Source organism: Heptranchias perlo, chromosome 9, assembly GCF_035084215.1.
Source record: "Heptranchias perlo isolate sHepPer1 chromosome 9, sHepPer1.hap1, whole genome shotgun sequence".
NCBI classification, from domain to species: Eukaryota; Metazoa; Chordata; class Chondrichthyes; order Hexanchiformes; family Hexanchidae; genus Heptranchias; species Heptranchias perlo.
Genome location: NC_090333.1, coordinates 40,028,916 through 40,047,547, shown reverse-complemented (window position 1 = coordinate 40,047,547; position 18,632 = coordinate 40,028,916). Strand labels below are relative to the sequence as shown.

General features: G+C 41.4%; 1 protein-coding gene across 2 annotated transcripts in view; it reads left to right on the top strand.

Moving 5' to 3' along the window:
- Positions 1-4,223: 4,223 nt before the first annotated feature.
- slc5a9 (solute carrier family 5 member 9) overlaps positions 4,224-18,632 on the top strand; it is a 60,511-nt gene continuing 46,102 nt past the window's right edge. Inside the window, exons 1-5 of one of the 2 annotated variants that reach the window (XM_067990252.1) lie at positions 4,224-4,380; positions 5,270-5,341; positions 6,092-6,196; positions 13,635-13,799; positions 18,493-18,598. In XM_067990252.1, coding sequence (XP_067846353.1) covers positions 4,306-4,380; positions 5,270-5,341; positions 6,092-6,196; positions 13,635-13,799; positions 18,493-18,598 — 523 coding nt within the window. In that variant the 5' untranslated portion in view covers positions 4,224-4,305. The remainder of the gene's footprint in view (positions 4,381-5,269; positions 5,342-6,091; positions 6,197-13,634; positions 13,800-18,492; positions 18,599-18,632) is intronic. The other variant, XM_067990253.1, reaches the window with a different exon arrangement.

Sequence of the window (18,632 nt, the reverse complement as noted above, 5' to 3'; positions counted from 1 at the left end):
AAGTATCATGAAAACTTGGCTGCAGTAAAATGGATTATGTTAGATATTATCTTATTTATGGAACATTTAACTGGAGGATTACAAGTGCTTTCACTTAATTATATTCTAGGAGTGGAACGATGTTTACAACAATCTCAATAAATGAATGAGTTGTGGGTTTGGCACTAAAAGTAAAATCTTTACCTTTTCTAATTTGGTTTGAAAGATTTGATCAGAAAACCTCTGATACATACGAGCATACAAAATTGACGAGCAGGAAAAGACCAGCTGGTCCATCAAACATGCCCCACGCCATGATGGCCGGACCATCATGGCTAAACAATTCTTTCCTCCCCCGAACTCTCTCCCTTCCCCCCAACCCCCATCCCCTCAACCATATAATCTCCTGGGATAGGCAAAAAAACAGGGCCCATAAGGGAAAAAATGCTATGGAAAATTCCTCTCTGGCCCCTCTCAGGTGATCAAAACCATTCCAGGAGATCACATGGACCAAGTATTATCTCTAAAGACACTTACCTTCTATACGATGTGATCTCTGTCCCAGTCAGGAAACAGTCCAGCTCCCTCTTGAAGGCACGCAGAGAGTCAGCACCTACCATACCAGCAGGCAATGTATTCCAGAGGCTCACAATTCTCTGGGAAAAGAAGAACTGCCTAACATCCACTCTATTTCTACTCTTCCATAGTTTAAACCCAGATCCTCCCCAATCTGTTAAAACTGGAATAATCTATCAATAGGGACGCTATCCAGTCCTTCAATTATTTTATAGACCTCTATCAGGTCACCTCTAAGTCTGCGCTGCTCTAAAGTAAATAGACCAAGGTCCTTGAGCCTATCTGAGTAGCTGAGGTTCTTTAAGCTAGGAATCATTCTTGTAGCTCTCTGGACCTTTTCCAAAGCCACTATATCATCCAACATGTGGGGGGACCAAAACTGGGCACAGTACTGACCTGTATAGTGGTGTCTTTGATTTATAGTGAATGGTTCTATTAATATAACCCAATACCTTGTTAGCTTTAGCTAGTTTCTCTACGTTGGTCATGAACCTTTACTGATCTGTGCACAATAATACCGAGATCTTTTTGTTGCTCAACCTCTTTCAGTATTGTTCCCTGCAAATGATACGTGTATTCTATGTTGGCCCTACCAACATGCATAGCACTACATTTATCTAAATTAAACAACATTTGCCAATGTGTGACCCACTCACTCAGCACATCTGAATCTTTTTGGATTTGATTGCATTCCTCTACCGTCTTAACCCTTGCACATCAGCAAACTTACCATACTCCCAACACCACTGTACAGGTCATTAATAAAGACCGTGAAGAGTCGCGGGCCCAGGACCAATTCCTGGAGTCCACCACTAGTAACGTGTTTCCAAGCTGAACCACATCTGTTAACTACAACTTTTTGGCTGCGGGATTGGAGCCAATTACTAATCCAGCTTGTCAAATTTCTATTACCACAAGATTCTTTCTTGTGAAGTAACCTAGTGTGAGGTACCTTATCAAAGGCTTTCTGAAAGTCCAGGTAGACAATGTCTACCTGATTACCCTCATCCACTACCCTAGTGACTTCCTCAAAAAACTCATCAAATTTTTTAGGTACGGCCTATTTTAACAGAAGCCATGTTGTGTATTTCCAATGGCCCCTTTCCTTTTCCAGTGATCCTTGAGGGCATCTCTTACGATCCCTTCTAGCATCTTCCCAAAAATTGATGTCAGGCTGATAGGCCTGTAGTTCCCCGGCTCTGATTTGTCCCCTTTTTTGAAAATAGGAACTACATGAGCTAGCTTCCAGTCTAAGGGAACTATCCCTGACTCTATTGAACTATTAAAGATATGGGCAAGGGACTCACAGAGCACCTGTCCCATCTCTTTAATCACCCTTGGATTAGCCGGATCTGCAGCCCAATCAATTTTGAGCTTTCCTAACCTATCCAAGAGGACATTACTATCTATTTTAATATTAATGATGCTATTCAATACTAAGCACCCCTCATCTGGAACATACGCATCATCCACAGGAGTATAGACTGATGCAAAATAGTCATCACCAGGACAAAGTACTTTTGAGTGGTTTAGCCATATTAATCTAAACCATGCCACACTTAAAATACTGGGGCCTGATTTTAACCCTACCCCCATGGCAGAAACCACGTTAGTTGGCAGTTTAAATTGCTTGGATTAGTTACCTGCCAAGAGAGCTAACCGATAGTGATTTAAGCAAAGGGCAAGGGCACCTGCCCAAAAGCCACACGGGTCCTTTTTTAGATAAGCATGTCGGGTCCCGATGATGTAACTTGACAGCCTGAGCAGAATGCTGCAGTGAGTTTCCCGCCAGGCCAACATAGTAGGGATGTGGATCGGGGGCATGAGAGGCCCGTAAAGGAAAATTTTAAAATGTTGTTTTGCTTTACTTGGGCAAGGAGGAGCAGGAAAGTTTACGCCTCCCCTGAAGCGGACTTGCCCCCCCATTGCAATCATGAAACCTACAATGAATGGGCCCGGCAGCCAATCCTGCCACTTACGTGGTCTCGGCAGATGGCTTCCGAGCCCTGTGAAACAGGTGGGAAGTCAGCCAGCACGATGTAAACGAGACCCGGGAGTTAAAATACCCCGAACCTCATTTCTGGAGCAGTGGGTGAATTTCTAACTCGCACCACTGGTCTCCCACCTAAAATCGGAGCGCTGGTGTTAGTGTGAATGCCTACACTTCTTGTTACCACACTTTTTCTGTTAATTGGAATGTGTCGCCATCTTCTGTGCAACTCTACAGCCTCCAATTTTATGGAAGGAATGAAAGGCGTCCTCAGAGTGGCTATGCTCTATATAAAATGCTATTACTAAAAATTTGCTAAGATTTTTAGCACTGTTTTAAAACTACAAATTTAGAATGGTCCATGCTGTAAAACTAAGACACCAGAGGTAAGATATCTGTAAGTACCTTGCATCACCAGCTAAACTAACCAAAACTGCCTAAGTATCCTTTCCCCTACAAATCCCAATCCATCAAACAATAAAACTTCCTACATCTATAAATAAAGCACCGCAATATAATTTGTAGATTGTATATATTCAGCGTTACGGAAAATTTTAAAAGTAGTGTGTAAGTAGCTGATGTTCATTCTCTTTGGGTTGTGTTCTAGCAGGAAAGCAATCAAGAATCTGAAGCCATGAGGACAATTTTAACTCCAGAAATCTTCAATAGTTCTGGAACCTAAAATGAGTTTACAAAAGCCAAAACACATTAAGCTTCTCAAGTTCAAAAGTAAAGGCTTTAACTAATCTTCTCCAATACCCAATATCCTGCAAAAGAAAAAAGTAACAGTTGTACATAGTTGTTCATTCTGTCAGTCGTGCATAACCCTAATGGTGGGCTCAGGGAAGTGCTTTCATGGTAAATGTAATTCCAATTTTGAACTTTAAGTTGGCATTTGCCTGGGTGGATTTCCTTTAGCTACAATAATTCAGTTAAACATTGTTGGCAGCTATCAAGATAATGGAAGTCTTGAGATTTAGCTGAGGAAATTAGCTTTCAGGATGAAGCCAATTTGTTCACCCATGGTTTGGATACATGATGCACTTTATGTAGAAGAAAACGCTTGTTTTGAAGCGAGGCCAGTTTTCTTGGTCCTGCCTTTCAGAAAAATTTAAATATTGAACACAAGATTCAAAATGTATTGAACTGCTCATAGCATAGAAAGATATACCTTCATGGAGCTGAGCTTCAAAGCTATCATATCCCATCTAGTGATGAGGCTGAGGGTAAACCTCCACAGGTTGCTGGTAGCCTATGAAAGGCAACATTTCCTGGGTGATTCAGAAATTTACTTCAGCTCCGCTTTTCCGTTATGGAATTGCTCTGTAATAATGTTTATTTTGTCCACTTATCTTTTCTCTTCTTAATTGATAAATTATATTCAAAAGTAATAATTTCAGTTGTCAGCAACTGAAGCTGCATTGTAGCAAACCCATTCCATGCAAGGTGAAGCGTAACACTTATCATCCTTAGTAAGGAATTGTTTCGCTTGACAGTCATGTACAATTAATACAGGGTAGCCTTACAACAACAGGCTATATTTTTGGCAAACCTGAATTTTGCTGTAGCCGTTCAGCAGGAAGCTCATTAGTTAAAAAAAAAAATCAATTGTCACTTCTTGGCAGATAATTACACCACCTTACTTCAATATGTTAATAATTAAATACGTCCAAAGTTCAGTTTAAAAGAGTTGTAGCTCTCAAAATTCATTAATAGTGATAGACCACAGATTGGAACCAGCAACCAAAATTTCGAGAATAATGTTTGCTTTGGAGATACCAGACATCATAGTGATCGTCATTTACTTTGTGTTTGTTATGACTGTTGGAATATGGGTGAGTTCAGAGTACTCTGGTTAAGCAGCCTGTTTATTTCTCAGTTTACAATTAGTGAAGGGTGTAGTCTTGAACTCTGACGTTTATTAATGCAGATTTGTGCTGTTTGAATAAAATTAATGATTGTATATCGTCTTACTTTATGCTGTTTCACTTTTTGATGGGAATGCATTCCCTCCCCATCGTGGTACAATATGATTGTTATAAACAAAATAAAGTGTCTCTATCAACAGAGGTATCACTCTTTGTGACCTTATGAATTTAGAAAACCTAATAAATTTTCCAATATAAATACATTTTAGGAGAAAATAATGCAGTTCTGATATTTTTTAGCATTCTTTCATTTTTGTTGGCTTGTATCTGTAGAATTGTTTTGGAGACTTGCATGTGCATTAAAAAATGTCAAACTCTGCTTTATGTTACGTTCTTAAAACTTTTTTATATTTTTAGTGATTATATATGGATTGCATTTCAAAATTTTCAAGCAAAATTTAAACACGTATTACATGTTTACAATCAGTGACAATTAAACTGTTAAAGAATTTCATTAACTAAACACTTTGTGTTGGAATCACTGCAAAATATGAGGATCTGTTCGAGTATATTTAAGATAAGTTTTTATGTGAAAATTACACATGGGGCTCGCTTGCTTAAACGCAAGTTTATAGAAATATATTTAAATTAAAGAGAGAGGTCATTTTTAGTATGTACTTAGCAGGCTAAAGAAATACTGTCATGACAAGGTTGTTTTCTAACAGTTCCTGGTTCCTGTACTCTTAACCGCGTTCCAACGACCTTGGTGCATACGGTTTATTTTTAACCTGGCTATATTCTATTTCATTTGGACTTTGATTAAGAGAATTGACATCTAAATCTATCTGCATTACAGTCATCTGTGCGAGCTAACCGGAGCACAGTGGGAGGATATTTTCTTGCTGGAAGATCCATGACCTGGTGGCCTGTAAGTCTATCATTGTAGTTATTTTTTGAAGTAGGTTAATATTTGATGCGGATTAGTGCAGCGTTCAGATAATATAGCAAATGTAATATACACTTTTTGTTAATAAATGTTATTCCCTTTTGTTATATCAGCAATAACAGTATGATAAAAACAACTTCCCCTTTTAACTTTTAAGTACGGTATTAAGGTCAAGGATTTGAACTTCAATTACCTCCATCCACCAGGAAAAAAACAAGCAAGATAATACGTAATAAAAGCAAATTGGAAGAGAGATATTATTCACCTCTGACCGGGAGGGATACCCTCTTTCACCTCAAAGTCCTTCACAAATTCAGTTTTCCTTTTCCCTTTTTGTCTCCTTGGGATGACTAGCTGGCTGTTCGCAAAGGAACTTTACCCCCTAGACCACAATACAAATGTTTACATTTAGGAATTATCACATCACCTTCCATACCAGAGTAATGCTGAAACCTGTTGGACAAAAAGCTAATTTCCAACTTGCATTTGGAATCTGTTTCTTTAGTTTCACATTAAAGAAAAGAATAATGAAAATAATTATTAAAAATAAGTTTCTATTGTCTGAATAGATATGCTTAAAGTTATAATCAAACAACAGAATGAACATTTATGAATTTCATAGATGTTGCAAGCCTCAGGTAAATGAAATGCATGTACATTATAAAAAAATGTTTAACATTGAAACCAGTTGAACCTCTTTGTTTTATCTTGTTATTCTCAATATATTAACAGATTGGGGCATCACTCATGTCCAGTAACGTGGGCAGTGGCCTGTTTATCGGTCTGGCAGGCACAGGAGCTGCAGGAGGCATTGCTGTTGGAGGTTTTGAATGGAATGTAGGTTTGGCTGTTACAGTTTCTAAATTATCACATGCAATATCTTATTGATAAACTGCGTGTTCTTTTTTTATATCTAGACAGGCTACAGTATAGTCTCCTATTCTTCCACCCACAGTCTGGATTCTTGCTCAAAATCTTCCCCTTTGCTGAAACAGAAATTACTCATGTACTGCAGGGTTCAGTTTGTATTGAGCTGCAGTCGATCACTGTTTCTAAATATTAAAAGCTGGGAAACAAAATTAACTAATTATACATCATCAAATCTTGGATGCTTTTTTCTCACTGCACTTGTCATGATTTCATGATGTGTATTGGATTGTGAATTAGTTATTACATTGGAGCTGACACAATTTTACTCCAGTTCTGAGTTACTTATTTGGGAGGCACATTGAAGAGTGTACAGACAAATGAAAATGGGATTTGAGTGCTCTTTACTATGATTTTCTTGCAGAGGTTATGAAGATCATTGTATAAAATAAATAAATCCCACCAAATAAGCAGTAAAATAACAAGGATATTAATGATCTCAACCCATTACACAGTAGGGCAATTTCACAGAGCCCCATTGCTAATACAATAAGGCAGTGGTGTCCAAGCTTTTGTGGGTGGCGTAGGTATCTATGATGGAACCTTGGACGCCACATATACTGTTTATATCCATGTTCCCACTAATTTGCTGATAACTGACAGATCTTGGTGTTCTGTTTAGAATTATTCTACCAATGAGACAATAGTGCTAAAAACAACCCTTTGCGAACGTCAGTTAAAATCATCAAGAGGTTCAATAGGGTGCATGTGGAGAACCTGTTTCCATATGTGGGCAAGTCCAGAACAAGGGGGCATTAATATTAAATAGCCACTAACAGATCAAATAAAGAATCTAGGAGGAATTTCATTACACAGAGAGTGGTGAGAAGGTGGAACTCGCTGTCATTTGGAGTGGTTGAGGCAAATCGCCCTGGTGCATTTAAGGGGAGGCTTGATGCATACATGAGGGAGAAAGGAATAGAGGGATATGGGGGCAAGGTGGGGAAAAAAAGAAAGAACTTGCATTTATATAGCACCTTTCAAGACCTCAGGACGTCCCAAAGTACTTTACAACCAATTAAGTACTTTTGAAGTGTACTGACTGTTGTAATGGAATAGTAATTGGAATGGGAGAAGGCTCATGCAGAGTATAAATACCAACATAGACCAGTGCAGCCAAATGGCTTGTTTCTGTGCTGTAGATTCTATGTAATCCTATGTAAAATGAAAACAAGACAAATGAACAAATTAGAAATATAAGCACAAATACAGCTTAGTTGGCTGGGCTTTAAGGGCCAGATTGCCAGGGCTCAGGGGCATGTGATCCTAGGGCTGTGTTGGACACCTTGGGTGCTCTTTTGAGGTTATGGTTACAGCACCTATGAGTCAGAAGGTTGTGGGTGCAAGCACATAATTTAGACTGATACTTAGTGTAGCACTGAGGAAGTGCTGCATTGCTAAAAGGTGCCATCATTCAGATGAGAAGTTAAACTGAGGCTCCATCTGCCTGTTCAAGTGGAGTAAAGATCCTTTGGCACTATTTGAAGAAGAGCAGGGAGTCCTCCTTGTGTCCTGGCCAATATTCTTCAATCAACAAATACCAGCAAAAAAAATTAACTGGTTATTCACATAATTTGTTGTGTGAGAAATCTTGCTGTGTGCAAATGTGTGTTGTATTTGCCAACATAACAGAAACCATACTTTAAAAGTAATTAATTGAAAATGGAATGCTTATGACATCCTGTGGATGTGATGGCGCATCTAAATCCAAATTAATTTGTCGATTATTTTGAAAGTGTTTAAAGACAAGTGTATGCAACAAACAGATGGGTAAGGTGGTGTAGTGGTTGTGTTACTGGATTGGTAATCCAGAGGCCTGGGCTAATAATCCTAGAGGCCTAGGCTATTAATCCAGAGAATATGAGTTCAAATCCCACCATGGCAACTTGAGAATTTGAATCTGGAGAAGTAGCCCAACAGAAGTAGCCCAACATGTGACTGCCACTGTGAGGGTGGTGCTTGTTTAGCCCACCCTAAAACTGAATGGAACAGCATAGAGGAGTACTCCATCAACTCTCTGCAGAAGCCTTCAGCTTTGCAGGACCAAGGTTCCAAGGAGCCCACGGGTTTCATGTCCATAGAAGAAGTGTTAGGATTGGACGCAGAAAAACTCACGTGCTCACAAGGGGTATGCACAGTGACAGAGCAAATGATGCTTTTTTAAATAGTTGTAATAAATCTAGTGTAATAAGTCACTGCAATATGTAAGGTAAGGACTGTTTAGTGTTTGGTTGTCTTATATACCAATGGGGAGTGAGTAATATGCTGATCTTGAGGCTCAGGATTAAGAAGTGATGGCTAGCTATGAGGAATAATGATTTTAAATAGACCATAGAGAGTTTGTGAGAAGAGGCAGTTCTTGTGAATGTGCACCACAGTTTAAAAATTCTTCCTTCCCATCAGTTCTTGTGAATGTGCACCACAGTTTAAATGGCACAGTTTCACAAGACCCATTCATCATGGTTTGGTTAAAGGGGTACTGCTCACTGAGATTGCTTGTGGAGACGTTTGGTCATATCTTAGAACTTGCTGAAGGTATTGAAAACATTTTTTCATTCATACTCAGGAAGTCTTCCCTTACATTCTGTGTTAAGCTTGAAAAGCTATTGATTGCACCCATGTGACATTGCATGCACCAAATTCAAACCCTTATATTTACATGAACCATTCCCTGAATATGCTGGTCATTTTCGATGATAGGAATAGCTTCTTGCACATGAATTCACAATATGCTAGAAGCTGCCATAATGCTTTTATACTTAATTAATCCAGTGTTCCAGCTCTAATTCAACAACAGGAACAAGGGACAGGATGGCTGCTGGGTGACAAGAGATACCCTCTACTCCAAAGACTCTTGGTGTCTCTCCATAGGACCACCTGTGCTGCAGAGGATTGTTACAATGAAGTAACTTGAAGACAAGGCTAAGAATTGAGAAAACCATTAGGATGTTGAAAGGAAGGGTCGTTTGGATACCTCCAGTGGTACCATACAGTATACGCCCAACAGTATTTCTGGAATTATGGTAGCATGTTATGTGCTTCACATCTTTGAAATCAGGAAAGGACTGATGGTAAATGACCCAGACGATGCCAGGGAGGCTGATGATGACACTGCTGATGCTGAACACCTGGCCCATGTAGAAGGGGAACCAGGTGCAGTGGCAATGTCTGCTAGACAGCTGAGGGACAGATTCATTTGGCACACCTTCATCGATGAATACAGCACGATTATATGGAAGTCTCAGCCTATTAGAGATCTGCCTCTTCTCACAAACTCTCTATGGTCTATTTAAAATCATTATTCCTCATAGCTAGCCATCACTTCTTAATCCTGAGCCTCAAGATCAGCATATTACTCACTCCCCATTGGTATATAAGACAACCAAACACTAAACAGTCCTTACCTTACATATTGCAGTGACTTATTACACTAGATTTATTACAACTATTTAAAAAAGCATCATTTGCTCTGTCACTGTGCATACCCCTTGTGAGCACGTGAGTTTTTCTGCGTCCAATCCTAACACTTCTTCTATGGACATGAAACCCGTGGGCTCCTTGGAACCTTGGTCCTGCAAAGCTGAAGGCTTCTGCAGAGAGTTGATGGAGTACTCCTCTATGCTGTTGCCATGAGGGGATGTAGCCTCTGAGGCCCACAGACCAGCTTCTCCATTGGTAAACAGGATTCTGGTTACTAGCGATTAGTGGATGAAAGGACATCACAAAATCAAAAAGATCCTTAAATCCATGGGGGAAAAGCAACCGAATATCGTTTAGTCCCTCCGAGACGCTGCCCTGTATACTTTGCAATCTGGTTGACAGTGATCTCTTCAGATGGTCCCCCAAGATCTGCAGTCCTTTATACAATGCCTTCACATTGAGTTGACTGACTTGCCTGGATCACTCATGAAGTGGGGGATAATTTTTTTAAATTCATTATCGGGATGTAAGTGTTGCTGGCGAGGCCAGCATTATTGGCCATCCCTGGTTGCTCTTGATATAATTGGTATTGATACAACTGAGTGGCTTGCTAGGCTTTTTCAGAGTTCCTGCAGCTGCCACCTTTTTGCAGACTGCCCTGCAATGTGTTGAACCGTCCAGGTCGTTGGGCCATTGCAGGGCAGTGGACTTCACTGCTAGCTCATCTGTTTGCCACACATCTTGGGAGAAACCATGCCGAGCCTTCACATTTGTCTGATGCTCAGCTTACATCCTTCTTTTCATGGCAAGACCCTTGAGATCATCGTCTGTTTGTTCAAAATTTGAACATAATTACCGATGAACAGCATTTAAAAGGGAATGGAACAAATGGAAGGGGGAGGAAAAAGCACCTGTACACACACACGCAAAATGAAATAGATGATCTGTAAAGTACTGAAGTGGAAGAGGAGATAGTTAAATGGCAGGTGATATTACACTGCCATCCTGCACCTGTGTGCATGTATGATTTCCCCTCCCCCTTCACTTTGTTATGTTCCTTTTTAAATACTGTTCATCAGTAATTATTTTCCAGTTTTGACAAAGGGTCCAAACCCAAGGTGTCAACTTGTCTGCTCTCTCCACAGATGCTGCCTGATCTGCTGAGTTTTTCCAGCATTCTCTGGTTTTCTTTCAGATTAACAGCATCTGTAGTATTTTGCTTTTTGTTTAAATCGCGTAGCTTGTTTTTGTTCGAAAGAGGCTTGGCTGATCCCTCAGCTTTACAAACAACTGAACTAAACTTCATGCTTTGGCATCAAGCTTGGGCCAAGTTTCTGTCTGTAGCTAGTTTTTTGAAACTTCTTATGAATTGTGAATGAATTTAAAGGGACAGCCACCAAGTTAAAATGAGACAAACAAAAATGTAATTTCTGTCACAATGGGTATACTAATTGTTTGAATTACCCCCATGTCTCATGTTGACATAAGGTGAAGTGGACAGCGACATGGTTTAAAATAAAGCATAAAACTAATTCGTGCACGTCTTTGTGTTCATTATGGCCTAAATAAATATTTTTTAATAATCATTAGCCAGGGGTTAGAATAGAATCATAGAAGTTTACAACATGGAAACAGGCCCTTCGGTCCAACATGTCCATGTCGCCCAGTTTATACCACTAAGCTAGTCCCAATTGCCTGCACTTGGCCCATATCCCTCTATACCCATCTTACCCATGTAACTGTCCAAATGCTTTTTAAAAGACAAAATTGTACCCGCCTCTACTACTGCCTCTGGCAGCTCGTTCCAGACACTCACCACCCTTTGAGTGAAAAAATTGCCCCTCTGGACCCTTTTGTATCTCTCCCCTCTCACCTTAAATCTATGCCCCCTCGTTATAGACTCCCCTACCTTTGGGAAAAGATTTTGACTATCTACCTTATCTATGCCCCTCATTATTTTATAGACTTCTATAAGATCACCCCTAAACCTCCTACGCTCCAGGGAAAAAAGTCTCAGTCTATCCAACCTCTCCCTATAAGTCAAACCATCAAGTCCCGGTAGCATCCTAGTAAATCTTTTCTGCACTCTTTCTAGTTTAATAATATCCTTTCTATAATAGGGTGACCAGAACTGTACACAGTATTCCAAGTGTGGCCTTACTAATGTCTTGTACAACTTCAACAAGACATCCCAACTCCTGTATTCAATGTTCTGACCAATGAAACCAAGCATGCCGAATGCCTTCTTCACCACCCTATCCACCTGTGACTCCACTTTCAAGGAGCTATGAACCTGTACTCCTAGATCTCTTTGTTCTATAACTCTCCCCAACGCCCTACCATTAACGGAGTAGGTCCTGGCCCGATTCGATCTACCAAAATGCATCACCTCACATTTATCTAAATTAAACTCCATCTGCTATTCATCGGCCCACTGGCCCAATTTATCAATATCCCGTTGCAATCCTAGATAACCTTCTTCACTGTCCACAATGCCACCAATCTTGGTGTCATCTGCAAACTTACTAACCATGCCTCCTAAATTCTCATCCAAATCATTAATATAAATAACAAATAACAGCGGACCCAGCACCAATCCCTGAGGCACACCGCTGGTCACAGGCCTCCAGTTTGAAAAACAACCCTCTACAACCACCCTCTGTCTTCTGTCGTCAATCCAATTTTGTATCCAATTGGCTACCTCACCTTGGATCCCGTGAGACTTAACCGTCTGTAACAACCTACCATGCGGTACCTTGTCAAAGGCTTTGCTAAAATCCATGTAGACCACGTCTACTGCACAGCCCTCATCTATCTTCTTGGTTACCCCTTCAAAATACTCAATCAAATTCGTGAGACATGATTTTCCTCTCACAAAACCTTGCTGACTGTTCCTAATCAGTCCCTGCCTCTCCAAATGCCTGTAGATCCTGTCCCTCAGAATACCCTCTAACAACTTACCCACTACAGATGTCAGGCTCACCGGTCTGTAGTTCCCAGGCTTTTCCCTGCCGCCCTTCTTAAACAAAGGCACAACATTTGCTACCCTCCAATCTTCAGGCACTTCACCTGTAGCTGTCGATGATTCAAATATCTCTGCTAGGGGACCCGCAATTTCCCCCCTAACCTCACATAACGTCCTGGGATACATTTCATCAGGTCCCGGAGATTTATCTACCTTGATGCGCGTTAAGACTTCCAGCACCTCCCTCTCTGTAATATGTACACTCCTCAAGACATCACTATTTATTTCCCCAAGTTCCCTAACATCCATGCCTTTCTCAACCGTAAATACCGATGTGAAATATTCATTCAGGATCTCACCCATCTCTTGTGGTTCCGCACATAGATGACCTTGTTGATCCTTAAGAGGCCCTACTCTCTCCCTAGTTACTCTTTTGCCCTTTATGTATTTGTAGAAGCTCTTTGGATTCTCCTTTGCCTTATCTGCCAAAGCAATCTCATGTCCCCTTTTTGCCCTCCTGATTTCTCTCTTAACTCTACTCCGGCAATCTCTATACTCTTCAAGGGATCCACTTGATCCCAGCTGTCTATGCATGTCATATGCCTCCTTCTTCTTTTTGACTCAGGCCTCAATCTCCTGAGTCATCCAAGGTTCCCTACTTCTACCAGCCTTGCCCTTCACTTTATAAGGAATGTGCTTACCCTGAACCCTGGTTAACACACTTTTGAAAGCCTCCCACTTACCAGACGTCCCTTTGCCTGCCAACAGACTCTCCCAATCAACTTCTGAAAGTTCCTGTCTAATATCATCAAAATTGGCCTTTCTCCAATTTAGAATTTTAACTTTTGGGCCAGACCTATCATTCTCCATAGGGTTAATACAATTTATCAAAATAATGTTACTCTGAGCACAAATAGAGATCTGACTCCTGGCCTCTCTAATTGCATCTTCTTATTGTTTTAGGCTACTTGGCTTCTGGTGGCACTTGGTTGGATCTTTGTCCCAGTGTACATTGCTGCTGGTGTTGTCACTATGCCCGAGTATTTGAAGAAAAGGTTTGGAGGGCAGAGAATCCGAATCTACATGTCCATACTATCTCTAATCCTGTACATATTCACTAAGATATCGGTAAGTAGGAGAGGTGTTGCCAATCTATCGGTCCTTTACTAGATCATGCCTGGAGCAGCACCATGAAACGTTAGCGTTTAAGTCACATTTCCACATTTTATGCCACAAACACAAGAACTGCTGCAGCTATATCCCAACATTCTACATCAATCTCAAAAGTTCAAACGGAATACCAGCTGTGAAACTTTGCACACTACTCCCGTCTTTACTCCTGGCTGTTCTCCCAACCAAAACTTGCCTTTCTCTGTTTTGCAATCAAAAAGCAAAAAGCTGCAGCTGTTGAAAATCTGAAACAAAACAAAAAATGCTGGAAACAGTCAGCAAGTAAGGCACCATCTCTAGGGAGAGGAGGGGAGTTAATGATTTAGTATTAAAAATAAAACAGAAGGGAACGGGGAGGGAAATCATAAATATGTGGGCGCACACACTCACACAAACACGTGTGAGAGAAGAAATAGAAGTGGACACAAAGGAGATAGTTAAATGACAGAAGTGAAATTAGCATGAGACAATAGGAGGTATAATGAGTGAAATTAAAGACATGTACAAGGCACAGAGAATGGGTGAATAGGCTAGGCAGTAGATAGTAGGGTAGGTAGAAATGGAAGCAGGAAAAACTGGCAAAGCATAGAAGAGTCCAGCAGCTCAGGAGCCTGAGAGAAAAAAATAGCAGATTGACATCAAGGGTGCAGAGCAAACCATCATCCAACAGAGGGTCCCCACCCAAAGCATCAACCCATTCCCTCCCGCCCAATCTCAGAAATGTCGTTTGTTTAATCCATTTCTTCTCCTGATCTGGTCTTTATTACTTTCCTATTTTTATCTTCTATGTTTCCCACACTCTTTGCCCCTTTTTGCATGCCTTTCTGATTCTCATCTTGTTTTATCCCAGTCCCTGCTATATTAGATTAAACCCACAGTGCTAGTTACTAGTTACATTGGTCCCAGGACTGTTTACATTGGGACGCTGATGACCGATGCTGTTGAATGGAACTCTTGTCTCTTGTATAAACAGTTCAAATATAAAGTTAGTTATTACTTGCTGAGAGTTATTGGAGCGTGCATTAAGCAATGGAAAAGTTTTGTTTTGTCCATTGACAACCCAGTTCACATCAGTCAAGTCTTTTTGTACTTTCACCAACTACCAGGGTCAGTTTGCCCTTTTACATGTCTCTTGATGTGATTGATTTTTTTTGAAACCTGAAGCAGTTATTATTTTCAGTAAAATAGTGCTCTGTGTCAATTGTTCATGAGCACAACTCACATTCATGGAAAGAAATGACAAATCCATAAATCTTGTAAATGGGCATTATAGTGCAGAGAGCAACTAAACTAGAACACCCAGCAGGAAATACAATGCCACCACAAACTTAACCATTTGTTCCTCTCTAGTGGAACTATGTGCTTTATTTATATACTCTTATATGTAAACCATCCCCACCATTTTGTTTCCAGGTATCTTTACCCACAGTGGGGACATGGACAAGTGATCTAGTCCCAAGCTTCTGCTTTTGACAATTTTTAACCAGCAGTTAGAAGGTGCTCTAGACTGGTTCAGGTAACTACGGATCAGCTGCTGATTCTCCAGTCTCTTTCTTCTGCAGAAGAGAAGTGGGCAATTGACATCTCCCACTCCCCCACCAATAGGGAAAGTCACTCTAAGCCAATCTTTAGTACCTTCAAAGAGATACCTAAAGAGGCCTGGAAGCAGCTGTTCTAGCCGGGGATGATAAAACAGGGAAAAATATGCTTTAAAAACAATTTTCTTAAATTAATCTTGGAGGGGATCGATTATCTTGAAGCCCTCTTGGCTCCATTGGGAGCTGCAGGGGAGAAAAAACCTATCTTGATCATTGGGCTTTGGTTCTGCCCTCAGGGCGGCATGGTGTCACTATGATTTTCCTGGCCTCCATCAGGACGGGTGTTGGGATTTGATAAAAGGTCCACATCTTAGCGCTTATAATCAACTACAAATTATTTACCCATAAACCTTCAGTAATGGATTGACAATCATTAATCCATTTACATCGCTGTGCCCAAGTCCTTTACAATGGCACTTTCAAATTTCCAACTGTCTAGCCTTTGGCCCTCCATTCACCACAACATTTCTGCAGCTGCCGATCTGCTCATTCACACCCTCACCTCCATCTTTGGTATCCTTGTCCCCATTAAAACCATTACTCTCTCTCACCCTGTTTGTTCCCCCTGGTATGGCCCCCATCTCCGCTCCCTTAAGTCCAAGGGATGCAGACTTGAACGTTTATGGCAGACAACTGGTTTAGCCATTCATTGCCAGATCTGACTGGACCACGTAAAGCACTATCAGGTCCTGCTATCCTCTGCCAAAACTGCTCACTGTTCCAGGATCATCCTGAACTACAAAAATAACCCCCAGCTTCTCTTCTCCACTACAAGCCGTCTTCTTAAACCCCTCCCCCCGCCTCCTCCACCCTCACCTCCAACAACAAGTGCGAGGAACTCATGGACTTCTTTGTCACTGAGATTGAGACCATCCGTTCAGCTGCCTCTGCTGCTTCCCTCCCTTCCCCTAGCCCACCAAGCCAAACTTCCTCTAATGCTCCCCCCTGCTCGAGCCCTGAACTCGCATCTTTCTCTAGTTTCTCTCCTATCACCCCTCATACCCTCTCTGAGCTCATCTTGACCATGAGATCCACCTCCTGCTCCCTCAACCCTATTCCCACTAAACTGCTGACCACCCAACTTTCCTTCCTGGCCCCTATGTGAGCTGATATCGTTGATGGTACCCTCTCCTCAGGTACTGTCCCCCTCCTCTTCAAATCTGCCATCATCACCCCCTCCTCAAAAAACCCACCCTTGACCCCTCTGTCTTTGCAAACTAGCACCCCATTTCCAACTTCCCTTTCCTCTCCAAAGTCTTGAACATGTTGTCGCCTCCCAAATTCGTGCCCATCTTTCCTGCAACTTCATGTTTGAATCCCTCCAATCAGGCTTCCACTCCTGCCACAATGCTGAAACGGCCCTTATCAAAGTCACAAATGACATCCTATGTGACTGTGACCATAGTAAATTATCCATCCTCATCCTTCTCGACCTGTCTGCAGCCTTTAACATGGTTGACCACATCCTTCTCCTCCAAAGCCTCTCTTCTGTCGTCCAGCTGGGTGGGACTGTGCTCGCCTGGTTCCATTCTTATCTATCCAGACATAGCCAGAGAATCACCTGCAATGGCTTCTCTTTCCGCTCCCTCACCATTACCTCTGGCCCTCCAAGGAGCTATCCTTGGCCCCCTCCAATTTCTCATCTACATGCTGTTCCTCAGCCACAAAATCCAAAAACACATCAGGTTCCACATGTACGCTGACGACACCCAGCTCTACCTCACCACCACCTCTTTTGTCCCCTCCACTGTCTCTGATTTGTCACACTGCTTGTCCAGTACTGGATGAGCAAAAATTTCCTCCAACTAAATATTGGGAAGTCCGAAGTCATTGTCTTTGGTCCCTGCCACAAACTCCGTTCCCTCGCCACTGACTCCGTCCCTTTCCCTGGCCAATGTCTGAGGCTGAACCAGACCTTGACATCCTATTTAACCCTGAGATGAGCTTCTGACCACATATTCGCACCATCACCAAGACCGCCTACTTCCACATCTGTAACATCGCCCGTCTCTGCCCCTGCCTCATCTCATCTGCTGCTGAAACCCTCATCCATGCCTTTGTTACCTCTAGACTTAACTATTCCAATGCTCTTATGGCTGGCCTCCCATCTTCCACCCTCCATAAACTTGAGCTCATCCAAAACTCTGCTGCCCATATCCTAACTCGCACCATGTTCCATTCACCCATCACCCCTGTGCTCGCTGACCTACATAGGCTGCTGGTCCGGCAATGCCTTGATTTTAAAATTCTCATCCTTATTTTAAAATCCGTTCGTTACCTCACCCCTCCCTATCTCTGTAACCTCCTCCAGCCCTACAACCTTCCGAGATCTCTGCGCTCCTCCAATTCTTGCCTCTTGCGCATCCCCAGTTTTCATCACTCCACCATTGGCGGCTGTGCCTTCAGTTGCCTCGGCCCTGAGCTCTGGAATTCCCTCCCTAAACCCATCTGCCTCTTTACCTCTCTCTCCTTCACCTCTCTCTCCTTCTTTAAGATGCTCCTTAAAACCTATCTCTTTGACCAAGCTTTTGGTCACTTGTCCTTATAACTCCTCATGTGACTCGGTGTCAAATTTTGTTTGATAATGCTCCTGTGAAGCTCCTTGGGATGTTTTACTATATTAAAGGCGTTATATAAATGCAAGTTATTGTTATTGTTGCATCAAAGACCTGGAAAGTACTGAGTGCTCCCGCCAACACAAAGCAGGTCCAAATAGAATAAACCACCCTCACATAAAGTGCATGTTGTAAACAATAACAAATGATTTTAAAATTGTAATCTAATCTTAGGGTTTAGTGAACAATTAAAAACTATTTAAAATTTTTATGACATAATCTAAAAACTTTGATTAGATTTTCTCGTTATAGTCACTCCATACTCAGTAGCTTAAAAACTTTGGTACTGATGGAAAATTATCACCAATTTCTTTTTTTTAAGTGGCTTCTTAAAGCATCGCAAAGTTTTTGTTACTGTGTGTCTACCTTTAAGAAGTAGATTATTAATGTAGGTTACAGGTTGTTATTTAAAAGTAACAATTATATTCCTGCTTTCAGACTGACATTTTCTCTGGAGCGCTTTTTATCCAAGTCTCACTGGGTTGGAACCTCTACATTTCTACAGTAATCCTGCTGGTGGTGACTGCCATATACACAATAGCTGGTAATTATTTATACCACACATATGTGCCTTTGAA